At 36.6% G+C, this 14,319-nt stretch overlaps 1 protein-coding gene across 3 annotated transcripts in view; it reads left to right on the plus strand.

The window, feature by feature from the left end:
• Positions 1 to 14,319, plus strand: part of RGS22 (regulator of G-protein signaling 22) — a 170,060-nt gene that overhangs the window by 33,105 nt on the left and 122,636 nt on the right. The window contains exons 5-9 of one of the 3 annotated variants that reach the window (XM_011966731.1): positions 2,949 to 3,034; positions 3,643 to 3,811; positions 7,859 to 7,988; positions 10,133 to 10,763; positions 12,228 to 12,389. In XM_011966731.1, coding sequence (XP_011822121.1) covers positions 2,949 to 3,034; positions 3,643 to 3,811; positions 7,859 to 7,988; positions 10,133 to 10,763; positions 12,228 to 12,389 — 1,178 coding nt within the window. The remainder of the gene's footprint in view (positions 1 to 2,948; positions 3,035 to 3,642; positions 3,812 to 7,858; positions 7,989 to 10,132; positions 10,764 to 12,227; positions 12,390 to 14,319) is intronic. The other 2 variants (XM_011966732.1, XM_011966733.1) reach the window with 2 other exon arrangements.

The raw sequence follows: 14,319 nt of genomic DNA on the forward strand, positions 1-14,319 counted from the left end.
AAATTGGGCAATTTATAAAGAAAGAGGTTTATTTGGCTCATGGTTCTGCAGACTGTATAAGAAGCATGGCATTAGCATCTGCTTCTGGTGAGGGCCTCAGGAAGCTCCCACTTATGGTGGAAGACAAAGAGGGAGGAGGCATATCACATGGCAAGAGAGGTAGCAAAGGAGAGAGTGAGGAGGTATCAGGCTCTTTAAACAACCAGGTCTCGTGTGAACTAACAAAGTGAGAACTCACTTATTACCATGGGGAGGACACCAAGACATTCATGAGGGATTCGCTCCTATGACCATGACATCTCTCCCATGAGGCCCTACCTCCAGCATTGGGGATCACATTCAGTACAAGATTTGGAGGAGGCAAATATCCATACCATATCACTGCCTATATATCCTACCCCTGAGTATTACCCAAAATAAATGAAAAGTTATACTCACACAAAAACCTGCATGTAAATGTCTACAGTTAGCTTTATTTATGATCACAAAAGCTGGAAGTTTTCCAGATTCCTTTAACTGGTGAATGGATAAAGACACTGTAGTATATACATACAGTGGAATATTACTTAGCAACAAAAAAGAATGATTTATACATGAAAGAACATAGATACATCTTAAATGCTTTATGCTGAATGAAAGATACTAGAATCAAAAGTACATACTATATTGATTCTATTTATATGACATTCTGGAAAAGGCAAAACTGTGGAACAGATCAGTGGTTGTCAGAGCCTAGGGTTGGACGGAGTTGCTGACTACAAAGTGGCATTAGGAAATTTGGAGAATGTTGGAACTTTTCTGTATCTTGATTGTAGTCCTGGTTACATGATCATATGCATTTGTCAAAACTTGCAGAACTGTATTAAAAAGGGTGGATTTCACTGTATGTAATTTATACCTCAATAAATCTAACCAATAAGATCTACTGACTGATAGCCATGCTTTATGTGTTTGCCTTGTACATCTAAATATAATTTTTTATTAATCCAATTCTGTAGACACTTTAAACAGCTTGCGTATGGCTATTCGGAAATAGTTCTGTACTGATTTACCTAAAGTCATCTTCCCTTAACATTCTGGTCATCCCTTTCTGTTTCTTAACCAACTTACGGAAATTTTTTTTAAGGTTTAAATAATTTAACCTTAGATAGATTCTTTTTGTGTTTCTTATACGTATTTATTAAGTTATTTTATGGTTGATCAGGATTGTCTTGTATGTTTTTTGTCTTTATATTTAGTTACTTTTTAAAACCACGAAGAGTTTTGTTTTCAGCTTGGCTAAAGACTTTTCTTCAATTTTTGATTTTATTCTTTTTAAACTTTTTTATTCATTTTATTTTTAGGTCAAATAGGTACAAAAACACTCAAAAGAGGATGAATTATAGGTAAACTGTTTACTAGCTGAATATTCAGCAAATTGGTTTTGAATGAACTGACTACTTTGACAACCTTATAGAATTCTTTAAGGATTCATGTGGATCTTTATATGTAGTTTGGTATCTTTCTGTGATACATTGAATGTAGCGCTAATGGGAGTTCAGAAGTCCTGCATGGTTGTCAGTGTGTAGCCTATGCAGAGAGTCTTTCTAAGATCCAAATGTCCTTCAGATCTCACTGATAAGCAGTGAGACTGTCAACAAGGTGCTGCTGATTAGGTGCTGGCTATTTCCATGGTTTTCTTCTATTCTTTCATTATGCAGAAGATAGTGTTTGGTGAAGGCAAATGAATATGGTTTTTTTTTGCTGAATAGAAGAAAACTATTTGATGTTCCAATCCTGAATGCCTAAAGACTTCTGCACATATCAGCAATGATGAGCACACATCACCCTCATGAGCATCAGCACATTAGATGTCAGCAACACTACTGTATGGACATTCAATTTCCTCACTAGAGTTAGTAATGGTCTGTGTGTTAACTCTTATGCAATATCACAGCAAAACTATCACCTTAGATTGTCCATGGAAGCCACATAAATGCAAACACATTTACCTCACTGAGATTGTTTTATTTATTAGTAACATATGTTTTGTGTCCAAGGTACTGATATTATTTAGAATTCTGGAAAAAGTGAATACAAGAAAAAATAGAATCAACAGTAAGTATTTTAGGATGAACAACAGCAACTCTTCAGTAATTCAGTAATTCTGTATTGCTCTCACAACCTCAAGATAAAATCTGTACTCGTTAATGTTATTTAAAACGCTTTTTGCAGTCATGACCCTGCCTACTTCTGCAACCTTTCTCTCTCCATCCCTTAAATCTCATCCTGTGACCTAATACCGCTACACTTGTGGTTTGTCTCCTCTTTTGCTTCCCTGCTCAACCTAGCTAGCCTTGCTTCGGGTCAAAGAGTGAAGTGCATGTTTTGTGGGAAACCTCTTCTGAGTTAAATGTCTCTGTGGGCTCCCACAGAAGCCTACACTGTGGCATTTGTAACACTCTACTATCATTATTAACTTTTTTATCTGTAAGAGAGTGCCTGGAGATGTTAAACAGTTAAAACATTTTTTTAAACTTGATGAACAAGGGGCCTGCAGTGACCTTGGTGGCCTTACCAAGTTTTCTTGGTGGTTCTTTTTCTGTTTGTGATTATTTTTAACCCATTTTATGACTGAAAATACTGAGATTCATTGGCTTTTTTTTCCCCCTCATTCTCCCTCCTTCAACAAGTTACTTAACTTCTCTGGATTCGATTTGTTAATCTGTAAAAATTGAGGCATTATATAGTTGATATAGAATTGTTAAGAGAATTAAAAACGTACCAGAGGCAAGAAGTGCCTCACATTTGTGGCTCAGGTTTATTGATCTCTCTAGTGGAAATAGAAGACCTAGGGGTAGGGCTCCTGCTGACAGCTGGAGGTCATTATTGCTCTCATGATTAAGCGTTAATCATCCTAAAAGTGATTTTCTTTGACCTTCTTTTCCTTGCTCTTTTTCTTCTCGTAGTGTCTCAGTCGTGAAGAAGGTATTAAGTGGATCAAAAAAGAAAGACTTCCAGCATTTCTGGAAAGTGATTGCTACTTTGAATACAGGTATTATAGTCCCATCAATATATGTATTTTTAAATACGTATACATTAGCCTCCCAATTAGCTAGGACTACAGCTGTGTGCCACCATGTGTGGCAAATCTTTTAAATTCTTTGTAGAGTCAGGGTCTTGCTGTATTGCCCAGGCTGGTCTCGAACTCCTGGTGTCAAGAGAGCCTCCTGCCTTGGCCTCCCAAAACCTGAGATTACAGGCATGAGCCTCTCCAACCAGTCATAATTTAAAAATTATCTATTGGTGATAACGGTATTTAGGTGCAGAGTGTTTAACAATGAAAACTAGTGTGACATGAAAAACATAGAATGCTATAGTCCAGAACCAAGTTTTCCTTTATGTTCTCTGACTTTTAACATGTAAGAACCTAAAATTTGACCTCTGAACAACCATTTTTAAATAAAAATCAATTAAAATAAATAATTCTTAACTAATTAGTGGTTTTATGAATAAGCTATTAATTTTAACAGAGCCAAAGAAAATCATCATTAAGTGAGGAGAGGAGATTGGCTTGAATACATAAAATAAAATTTTAGGTTTTTCCCTGAATTCTGCTATATTTGAAACTTGTTTTAAATTTGTATGATTCCTAAAATGCAGGTTAGCCAAATTGGTCTCACAAGTAAGATGGAGCAAGTCCGGCATGAATTTCACAGTAGAATCAAATTTTTCTCCCTGGATCGTGAAAAAACCACCCAGTCTACCACCTCCTGCCACTGAAGAAGATAATCTTGTAATTATGAAAAAGTTCTATGTATCACTTGGTGAGGTAAAAGTATGAGTATTTTTTCATGACTTAGCGCTTCATTAAAACTTCTGATTTTATTTTTTATTTTATACATATATTTTTTTGAGACAGGATCTCACTCTGTCACCCAGGCTGGAGTGCAGTGGCATGATCACAGCTCACTGCAGCTTCCACCTCCCGGGCTCAGGTGATCCTCCCACCTCAGCCTCCTGAGTAGCTGGGACTACAGGCATGCACCACCACACCCGGCTAACTTTTTTTTTGCATTTTTTGTAGAGATGGGGTTTTACCATGTAGCTCAGGCTGGTCTTGAACTCTTGGACTCAAGGAATCCACTCACCTCTACCTCCCAAAGTGCTGGGATTACAGGCGTAAGCTACCACACCTGGCTGTAACTTCTTATTTTAAGGCATTTGTATTACCTGAACAGAAAAAATGATTTCAAATACATGTAAAGCAGATTTAGCAATAATTCTTATAGATTTATGCTAACTAATTTGCTCTGCTGTCTTTAATTTGAAATGTAGTTAGAAATATTATCCTCATGTGTCTAAAGAGACAAAGGCAAGGTTGAAGAACATGCAGTGTCACCTGGGAAGCAAGGGTAACTTGAATTATATCCATGGTTTCATTGTTCATTACAAAATTGCTATGATTTGGATTCTGTTACTTTTGTACAAAAAGATAAATTGAGTCTTTTCCTTCCTTTTCTCTAGGTTATTCCTTAGTAGTAAAATGTGTTACTGTAAGGTTGTTATCAAATAAATTTGTCATCCATGATTAGAGAAATGTGAGGGTGTATGAGAGCATTTGAAGAGATTTAACCTAGAATCAAATATCCTTTTGGAGAGTCATAATGTAGTAAGAACTGTTGTTTGATCTTTGGCCTCTAATTATTAGATCTTGTATCTGGAACTATACTTCTAATACACAGTTCTATACAAAATTAGGAATGGCAAATATGTAGCCCTTGTGCTGCTACTCCCTATGACAGACTTTGTTAATCAATTGTGGAAATTTTTCTGCTGAGCTAGGATTTGGCTCCAGATTCTTTACAACACAGTATTCTGGGTAGGCACTTCCATTTTTTTTTTTTTTTTTAAACCTTAAGGCTTACTTGCAAATAAGGCACTTTCAATTGATCAAAATTATCATACAAGAGGCAGCCTCTTTGCCTTCTGTGTTGGGATAGGCTAAATTTACTTGAACTTTTTTTTTCTTGTGTATCTCCTATTAATTTTGTAGTTCAGCATTTCTATCAGCAGTATTTGTCAAAAACATTTACAGTTATGCCAGTTCCATTATTTCCACTGAATAATGCTTTGTGGTGTATTTAAGGCACATTTTTCTTCTCTCTTACACTGATTTTAAGTATTTTTTTCTTTTTTGAGACAGGGTCTCACTTTATCACCCATGCTGGAGTGCAGTGGTACAGTCTCAGCTCACTGCAGCCTTGACTTCCCAAGGTTCAAGGGATCCTCCTGCCTCAGCACCCACAAGTAGCTGGGACTACAGGCATATGCCACCACACCCTGCTAATTTTTGTGTATTTTTTGTAGAGACAGGGTTTTGCCATGTTGCCCAGGCTGATCTTGAACTGCTAAGCTCCAGCAATTCATCCACCTCAGCCTACCAAAGAGTTGGTATTATAGGCGTGAGCCACTATGCCCGGCAATATTTTTTCCCTTAATTTATATACTATAAAAATGTTGGAAATGTCCTAAAAAATATGTACTCAAGGTCAGTAAACATGTAAAGGGAAGAATCAATCTAGGGGAATAAGTTCTGATTTGCTGTATGTGAATTTAAGTAAATATAAGGGAGTTAAAATCCAAACTAGTTTACTTTTGGTATTTTCTGAGATGAAAAAACTCATTTGTATTCACTTGAGTAAACTTTAACACTATATATATATACACACAAATTTTTTTTTTTTTTTTGGAGACAGGATCTCACTGTGTTGCCCAGGCTGGAGTGGAATGATGCAATCATGGCTCATTGCAGCTTCAACCTCCCTGGCTCAAGCAATTCTCCCACCTCAGCCTCCCAGCTGGGACCACAAGAGTACATCACCATTCCTGGCTAATTTTTAAAAAATTATTTGTAGAGACAGGGTCTATGTTGCCCAGATTGGTCTTGAACTCCTGGGTTCAAGCAGTCCTCCAACCTTAGCCTTCCAAAGTGCTAGGATTATAGGCATGAGCCACCACATAGCCACTTTAACTATATATTACCATTTTTCAATAGCCTTTGAATTTTGCAGATTCAGAGTTCTTGGATGTTTACATTATTTATGTCATGACTATACATAGGGATTAATCTTCATGATAATTGGTAATATTTCTTTGAGCCTTAAGTTATACCATCTAAAAAACAATTGACCCATCTCTTAAAAGTATAGGCCGGGTGCAGTGGCTCACGCCTGTAATCCCAACACTTTGGGAGGCTGAGGTGGGCGGATCATGGGGTCAGGAGTTCCAGACCAGCGTGACCAACATGGTGAAACTTTGTCTCTACTAAAAATACAAAAATTAGCCAGGCATGGTGATGGGTGCCTGTAATCACAGCTACTCGGGAGGCTGAGGCGGGAGAATTACTTGAACTCGGGAGGCAGAGGTTTCAGTGAGCTAAGATTGCACCATTAAACTCCAGCCTGGATGACAGAATGAGACTCTGTCTCCACTTCCCCCCCAAAAAATATATAAAGTGGAATAATTATGTTAAAGATGTTGAAGTCTGACTGATGACTTCTTTCTCTCCTGTGTTCTACTCCCTCATTCTTTTTTTGCGGTTGAAATAGCAAGGACCTTGTATGTTGGTCTCTCTCAATTCCTTGAACGTTTCTTAATTATTTTGGCCTCCTGCTTAGGCTATTGCTTAGGATAAAGTAGTCACTCGATAATTATATGTTAGGTAAACATATAATTATATGTTAGATGAACATATAATTACTAATAAATAACTTGATTTTAAAGGAAAAGGGGAACAAAAGTGAGTTAGTCTTTGAAAGCTTTTATGCACCTGGGAAACCTCACCTGTAAGAGGGATGGTGACTGCATAGCTGCCACCTCTCATTTCTCTGTCTTGCTTTGGTCGTCTTATGTGGCTTGACTTGCCATGTTAATTCTGCATAATAGATAGGGAGTAATTTTTCTTCCATTTGAGGTACCTATTCTCCAAGTGTTTCTTAGGCTAAGTGCTGACCAACCAGCTGATTCAGTTGGATAAATGAGAAATGAGAGGAATGTTGAACACTCCCTTCTCTGCTCTTGTTGAACAACTTGGATTCTCTAGTAAAAATAAAAGAAGACATTACAGAGAGAGGCAGGCAGAGGAATCTTCCCAAGAAGGCTAGGATAGGAGCTTCTTAGGGCTGGGGTTCTAGAAGCTAAGGATCAACTTCAGAATTGAGTTGGCTAGTTCAGGGGTATACAAAGGAAAGGAAAAATGGAATGCTGCAGTTAGGGACAGATGGAGTTAGGAATCAGTGTGCAAAAAGCATTCAATCTAAGCAAAGTTGTGAAAACTGAGTCTAATGCAAAGGGGCAGCTGAGTTTGGAGAGGGTCCAGTGGCACTAAGAATAGTGTCTCTGTCATACTGGGGGAGCAGTTGTTAAAAATACTGAGCCAGGTGAGACAGAATAGGGTACCTGAAGTAATTGGGAAAGTTGTAAAGGGGAGCAGCTAGCAAAAGGATTGATGGGTCTGGTGACTGCCAAGTTGAAGTCAGATGGCATGAATTTGTAGTGAATCCAGGAAGTAGGGTTTCATGCCTTTGGTCAACAATAGCCTGAGAGTGAGAGTGGAGAATTTGTAAGTATTGGACACATATTTTCCTTTGGTTATCAAATACAAAAAAAAAAAAAAAAAAATCTGGTTTGAAATTTCCTTCAGTTTCCTCTTAGCTAATGAATTTTTTGAGTATACTTTTATTTTCCTTCATGAGATAATTTTCACTTTACATATTGTACTGTGCAAGTTGAATATTATTATAATGATTTTTCCAGGTTTGTGATCAGAGCAATACTACTAATCATATGTTAAACTAATATGCTGCCTTCTTCCTAGGCTTCCTATGCTCAAACAAAAGATTGGTTTGCATTAGCAAAACAAAGTCAGCAAACAGTATCAACCTTTTCGTTACCCTGTTGTGTACCCTACAACAAACTTAAATCACCAGCTATTTCATCTGTTTCTGGTAAGCAGTAAAGGACAAGAATGACTTTAGAACTTCTCTTTAAGTTTTTGTTTGTTTGTTCTAATTTTACAGTACAGTAGTTAGTGGTTGGGGAGAAAAAATTATCCACATACCCTTTGCCTCACTGCACTTCCTATGTTTTTTGAGAGACAACTTTGTATAGTGAAAAGGAGATGGGTTTAGAATGCAACTCTGATATTTATTCGCTGTGTGATGTTTGATGAGTTTTTCCACTTCTTGGAGCCTTGCCTTTTCTTGTCTGTAAGATTAGAATAATGATATATACTAAATGTATAGGAAATGCCTGGCCTGGTGCTTGATACCTAATATGCAGTCAATTAATGTCATTATTTCTTATCATAGTTTACAAATTCTTGTTAAGTCTTTGCAATAAAGTGGGTACAACAATTTTCTCTTCCTAAAAATAAAATAGTTATTGATGGGAATTGAGTTTTCTTTCTGTTTTTAAGTTCAGATTATTTTTCACCTTAAAAAGCATATAAATTTCTACTTTGGGAAGCTTTGTGGCTATACTGACTTTTCATAAAAATAAAAGGAATCTTCCAGAAATGGGAGTTATTAACTGTGATATTGTTAGAGAAAAAAACTTAGGTGTGATGACTCAGGAGAAGAACTCAGGAATTCACTTACAGTTCCTAACTAATCTCTTTAAGAACTATACGCAGACTCTGGGGAAGTTAAATCTGGATTCCCTAGAATTGAACCTGAGTCTAGGTAAAGAAGAAAATAATCTCCCCAATTGAAAATAGTTGGATTCATAGGCTTCTTGTTGTTTTCCCAAAATATTGAAGTAGATAATTAGAGATAAAAATAGTATACAGGAAGGATGGCAGGAGATGGTGAGCTGGAATGCCTGCTTCGCTCTCTGCAACATCCTCCCTTCAGTTCCATGGGATTGAGTGTACGTCCAGCATCCTCTCACAAAGTCTAATTTCTCAATATTGGGGAATTTATTAGCAACAAAAATTGTAATGAAATGTTTCCAGTTCATTGAGATTTGAACTGTGGTAATTGAGAAAATGGTCATTGAGAATGGGGCATGGATGACAACAGTTAGCTGATCTGTGGCAATTCAAGGGGTAGATTTACTATGTGAAATAAAGCACTAACATCAGACATGTCACTGATTTTTGAAAGAGAAAATAGGAGCTGAATACTATATCTTTAGAAAAAGCATACAAATAATCCTTTTGTAAACCTTCATAAGTATCTCGTGCCATTTTGTAACTTTAATGATAAACTGTAAGTTTGATAGTAATTGAATCTTTTAATGAAATGGTGAATTTTAAAACTTGCTATTATTGTCTCCAGTTCTGGTCTGTTCGTATATGGTCTCAATCTATGGTAGTGAATTTTCTTTTATCATACAGCATGAAATATCAAAGCACATATAATCATTTAGTATACATATTCTAATTCCTTAATAGATTTGGTGCTTATGTATTGACATTTATATATTAGTCTGGAATATTACATTTTAAAAGTACATAATGTATTTTCAAATATCTTCTGTGTGTCAGGGATGTCAGATATTTAGTCCATCTGCCACCATTCTTTTCTTCCAAATCCAGGGAATACAAGGTTAATTCCCAGTGGCAGTTTTTTTTCTACTGGTTCCAAACGTAACCTCAGAATCCTTCCTTTTTTTCGTTTTTGTTTCTTTTCTGTTCTTTCTTTTTTTTTTCTTTTTCTTTTTTTTTTTTTGAGACAGAGTCTTGCTCTATCGCCCAGGCTGGAGTGCAGTGGTGTGCTCCCAGCTCACTGCAACCTCTATCTCCTGGGTTCAAGCGATTCTTGTGCCTCAGCCTCCTGAGTAGCTGGGATTACTACGCCACCATGCCTGGGTAATTTTTGTATTTTTAGTAGAGACGAGGTTTCACCATGTTGGCCAGGTTGGTCTGGAACTCCTGACCTCAAGTGATCCGCCCACCTCGGCCTCTCAAAGTGCTGGGATGACAGGCATGAGCCACCGTGACTGGCCCAGAATCCTTCTTAAGACACTGGTCCATGCAGTCACTACCTATGATAAACCCATTTGATGTTCTGGCTCTATAGCATCTATTTAATAATAAGAAAGGTTTGTATTCATATCTAATCTAATAGTCTTTTATGACTTAATACAGAGAATTTTATCTTTGATGATGGAGTTCACCCTAGGACAAAAAAGGACCCATTTAAAACCACCAAATTGATTTCTGAATTTGAAGAAGAAGAAGGAGAAGAAGAAGAAGAGGTGTCTGTATCTCTACAAGACACTCCTTCTCAAGCTCTTCTGAGAGTATACCTTGAAAAGAAACAGGATGTTGGTGAAAGCCTGACAATGCATTTCTCAACATGTGAAGAATTTTTAAGCTCCTATGTATACTTTATTTTGAGAGGAGCAATTCAGCAAATTGTTGGAAAGCCAGTTGGAGAAACCCCAGACTATATAAACTTCAACGATATAACAAAAGTGTCATTTGATGATTGTTTTGAGTCCATTCGTGGCAAGAATTTTTTAAGTGAATTAGTTCAAACTACAAAGGAGAGGTCAGAAGAGATAGAACAAACAAGTTTAAGTTCAAAGAGTGAGAGCGCTGGACCAGAGAGCAGGGCCGACTGGTGTATTTCTCATAGGACTTATGACATTGGCAATAGAAAGGAGTTTGAAAGATTTAAGAAATTTATAAAAGGTACATTGGGAGAGAGATATTGGTGGCTATGGATGGATATTGAGAGGTTAAAAGTTCTTAAGGACCATGGAAGACATCAAAGGTAATTCTATTTTTTTATTTTTCAATAGTTTTAAAAACAAATTATGAATATTAATTTGGGTTATTTAGCACAGGGAGAAAGCCCAAAGAAAATTTTTAAAAATGTAATTTTTTACTCTTGGAGGAATGAATGATAATAAAACTTATTTTATTATAATAGTAATATTGATCACACTAGTTTTCTGATTTCATAGTTTTCAGATACTAATGATAACAGTTAATTGGGTTTGCATAATGTTTCTGCCCATACATTCTATAACTACTTTCAAATTAATTATTCTATTTTCATTTTTATAACATTAAAAGGATGTATAATTTTTATAGAATAAAATAATTTATCAGTTATATAACCACACTAGCATAAAATAGACACCTACTCTCCCTAGTAGCCTGCTTGGTTAACAAATTCCATAATCTTTGGTTGGATGCCAGGTAGCTGGGTATCTGGATGAGTCTCTCTGCTAGAGAACTTCTTGGAGGTCTGATAGGGCTCAGGTCTTTGTTTGGTCAGCTCTATATGTTTTAGATTACTGTAAGTTGAAGAAAAGAGAACCCTGTTTTAGGAAAGTCTTTAACTTGTCTTTAGTCTCCTGATCTGCTCTGAAGCAGACCAACTATAGTAGATTGCAATTTCCTTTAAGGGTTTGACTGAGTATATACTAGTCACTGGGTTATTCCACTTATTTTAATGACATTCAGATCACAAAGCTCATTGTTGTATATAGCTATAAGAGCAGAGGTCACTAAATGGTTGATTATGAAGCGTGACCTGATTGATCATTACCAGTTTTGAAGACATGTCAGGGTAGTTACATGCAAGTAGCCAACATAGGTTTTTCAGGATCAACACTGTAGTTCCCACTGTTGCTGTAACAAATCACCACAGACTTAGTGACTTAAAGCAACAGAGTTTTATTTATTCTCAGACAGTTCTGGAAGTCAGAAGGTTCTAGGGGTAAACAAATTCCTTATTTTTTCCATCTAATGAAGGCCTTGGTTCATGGACTTTTTCTCCATCTTCCAAGCTAGCAGCACAGCATCTTCTCTCTGACCTCTGCTCTATCCTCACATTTTTCTCTGTGATGCTGACCTTCTTGTCTCTCTCTTAGAACGATCCTTGTGATTACAATGGGACCATCTAGATAATACAGGAGATCTCTTTAAAGTCTTTAACTTAAGCACATCTGCAGAGTTTCCTTTGACATGTAACTTAGTCACAAGTTCTAGAGATTAGAACATAGACATCTTTGCAAGGTGATTTATTCAGCTTGTCACAAATACCCTTCCCATTTCCATAACTGTGAGAAGTATCTTTACCTCCACAAAAATTCTGGGTACCTCTGACACTCAGTGTTGGTTTTGAGATAGTTCATTACTTGTCTGAAACATTTCAGAAGTGAAAACATTTTGGTAGTTGAATATTCCACCAGTGTGTGTGTATATGTGGAAATGTGTTTTCTTTCAGACATCTTGAGAAGATGAAAAAATGCTATCTAGTGAGCAATGGAGATTACTACCTTTCTGCAGAAATCTTATCAAAATTTAAACTGTTAGATGGATCACAGTGGAATGAAGAGCATTTAAGAAATATTCAGCCTGAAGTTTTAAAACCTTTACTTCTGTATTGGTAAGAAAACATGAATCAGTTACTTACTTTCACTTTTCTTAGGCCAGTTGTGAGTTATACTTTTTTTGTCTTACGGATATATGACTTATGGAAACCTAAAATGACAAGACTATTATATCTTTGGCCTTCTTTAAGTTACTTGTCCTTTAGATAATTTGGATGTTTGGATGACTTTAAATCCATAATAAGGTGGAACAGTATTTAAGTTGCCTTTTAACTTTGGTGATCATATTCTTTTTTTTTTCCAGCAGAATTTACATTTTATTTCTTTATTTACTTTTAACTTCTATTTTAAGTACAGGGCTACATGTGCAGGTTTGTTACATAGGTAAACTTGTGTCCTTAGGGGTTTGTTGTATGGATTATTTCATCACCCAGGTGTTAAGCCTTATATCCCTTAGTTATTTTTCTCGATCCTCTCCCTCCTTTCTATCCTCCACCCTCTGATAGGCCTCAGTGTGTGTTGTTCCCCTCTGTGTATCCATGTGTTCTCATCATTTAGTTCCTACTTATAAGTGGGGATGTGATGTATTTGGTTATCTGTTCCTGTGTTAGTTAGCTGAGGAGAATGGCCTCCAGTTTCATCCATATCCCTGCAAAGGACGTGAACTTGTTCTTTCTTATGGCTGCATAGTATTCCATAGTATATATGTACCACATTTTCTTTATCCGTCTATCACTGATCAGCATTTAGGATTCCATATCTTCACTATTGTGAATAGTGCTGCAATGAACATACACGTGCATGTGTCTGTATAACAGCATGATTTATATTCCTTTGGGTATATACCAAGTAATGGGATTGCTGTATCAAATGGTATTTCTATTGTTAGGTCTTTGAGGAATTGCCACACTATCTTCCACAGTGGTTGAATTAATTTACACTCCCACCAACAGTGTATAAGCCTTCCTTTGTCTGCACAACCTCACCAGCCTCTGTTATTTTTTTTGACTTTTTACTAATAGCCATTCTGACTGGCTTGAGATGGTATCTCAATGTGGTTTTGATTTGCATTTCTCTAATGACCAGTGGTGTTGAACTTCTTTTCATATGATTGTTGGCCACATGTATGTCTTCTTTTGAAAGTGTTCATGTCCTTTACCTACTTTTTAATGTTTTTTTTTTCTTGTGAATTTGTTTAAGTTCCTTATAAATGCTGGATATTAGATCTTCGTTTGATGCATAGTTTGCAAAAATTTTCTCCCATTTCATAGGTTGTCTGTTCACTCTGTTGATAGTTTCCTTTGCTGTGCAGAAGCTCTTTAGTTTAGATAAATCCCATTTGTCAATTTTTGCTTTGGTTGCAATTGCTTTTGGCATCTTTGTCACGATATCTTTGCCTGTGCCTATTTCCTGAATGGTATTACCTTGGTTGTCTTCCATGGTTTTTATTGTTTTGAGTTTTACATTTAAGTCTTTAATCCATCTAGAGTTAATTTTTGTGTATGGCATAAGGAAGGGGTCCAGTTTCAGTCTTCTGCATATGGCCAGCCAGTTATCCTAGCTCCATTTATTGAATAGGGAATTCTTTCCCCATTGCTTGTTTTTGTCAGATTTTTCAAAGATCAGATAGTTGTAGGTGTGTGGTCTTATTTCTGCATTCTCTATTGTTCCATTGGTCTATGTGTCTGTTATTGTACCAGTACCATGCTATTGTGGTTACCATAGACCTGTAGTATAGTTTGAAGTTGGGTAGTGTGATGGCTCCAGCTTTGCTCTTTTTGCTTAGGATTGCCTTGGCTATTTAGGCTCTTTTTGGTTCCATATGAATTTTAAAGTAGTTTTGTCTAGCTCTGTGAAGAATCTCAATGGTAGTCTAATAAGAATAGCATTGAATCTATAAATTGCTTTGGGCAGTGTTGGGGTCCGTGCCGGGGGTGGTGGAGAATGAAAGAACACACAAAAGACAAAGACACACAGAGAACATGG

This window comes from Mandrillus leucophaeus, unplaced genomic scaffold (assembly GCF_000951045.1).
Source record: "Mandrillus leucophaeus isolate KB7577 unplaced genomic scaffold, Mleu.le_1.0 Scaffold770, whole genome shotgun sequence".
Lineage (NCBI taxonomy): Eukaryota > Metazoa > Chordata > Mammalia > Primates > Cercopithecidae > Mandrillus > Mandrillus leucophaeus.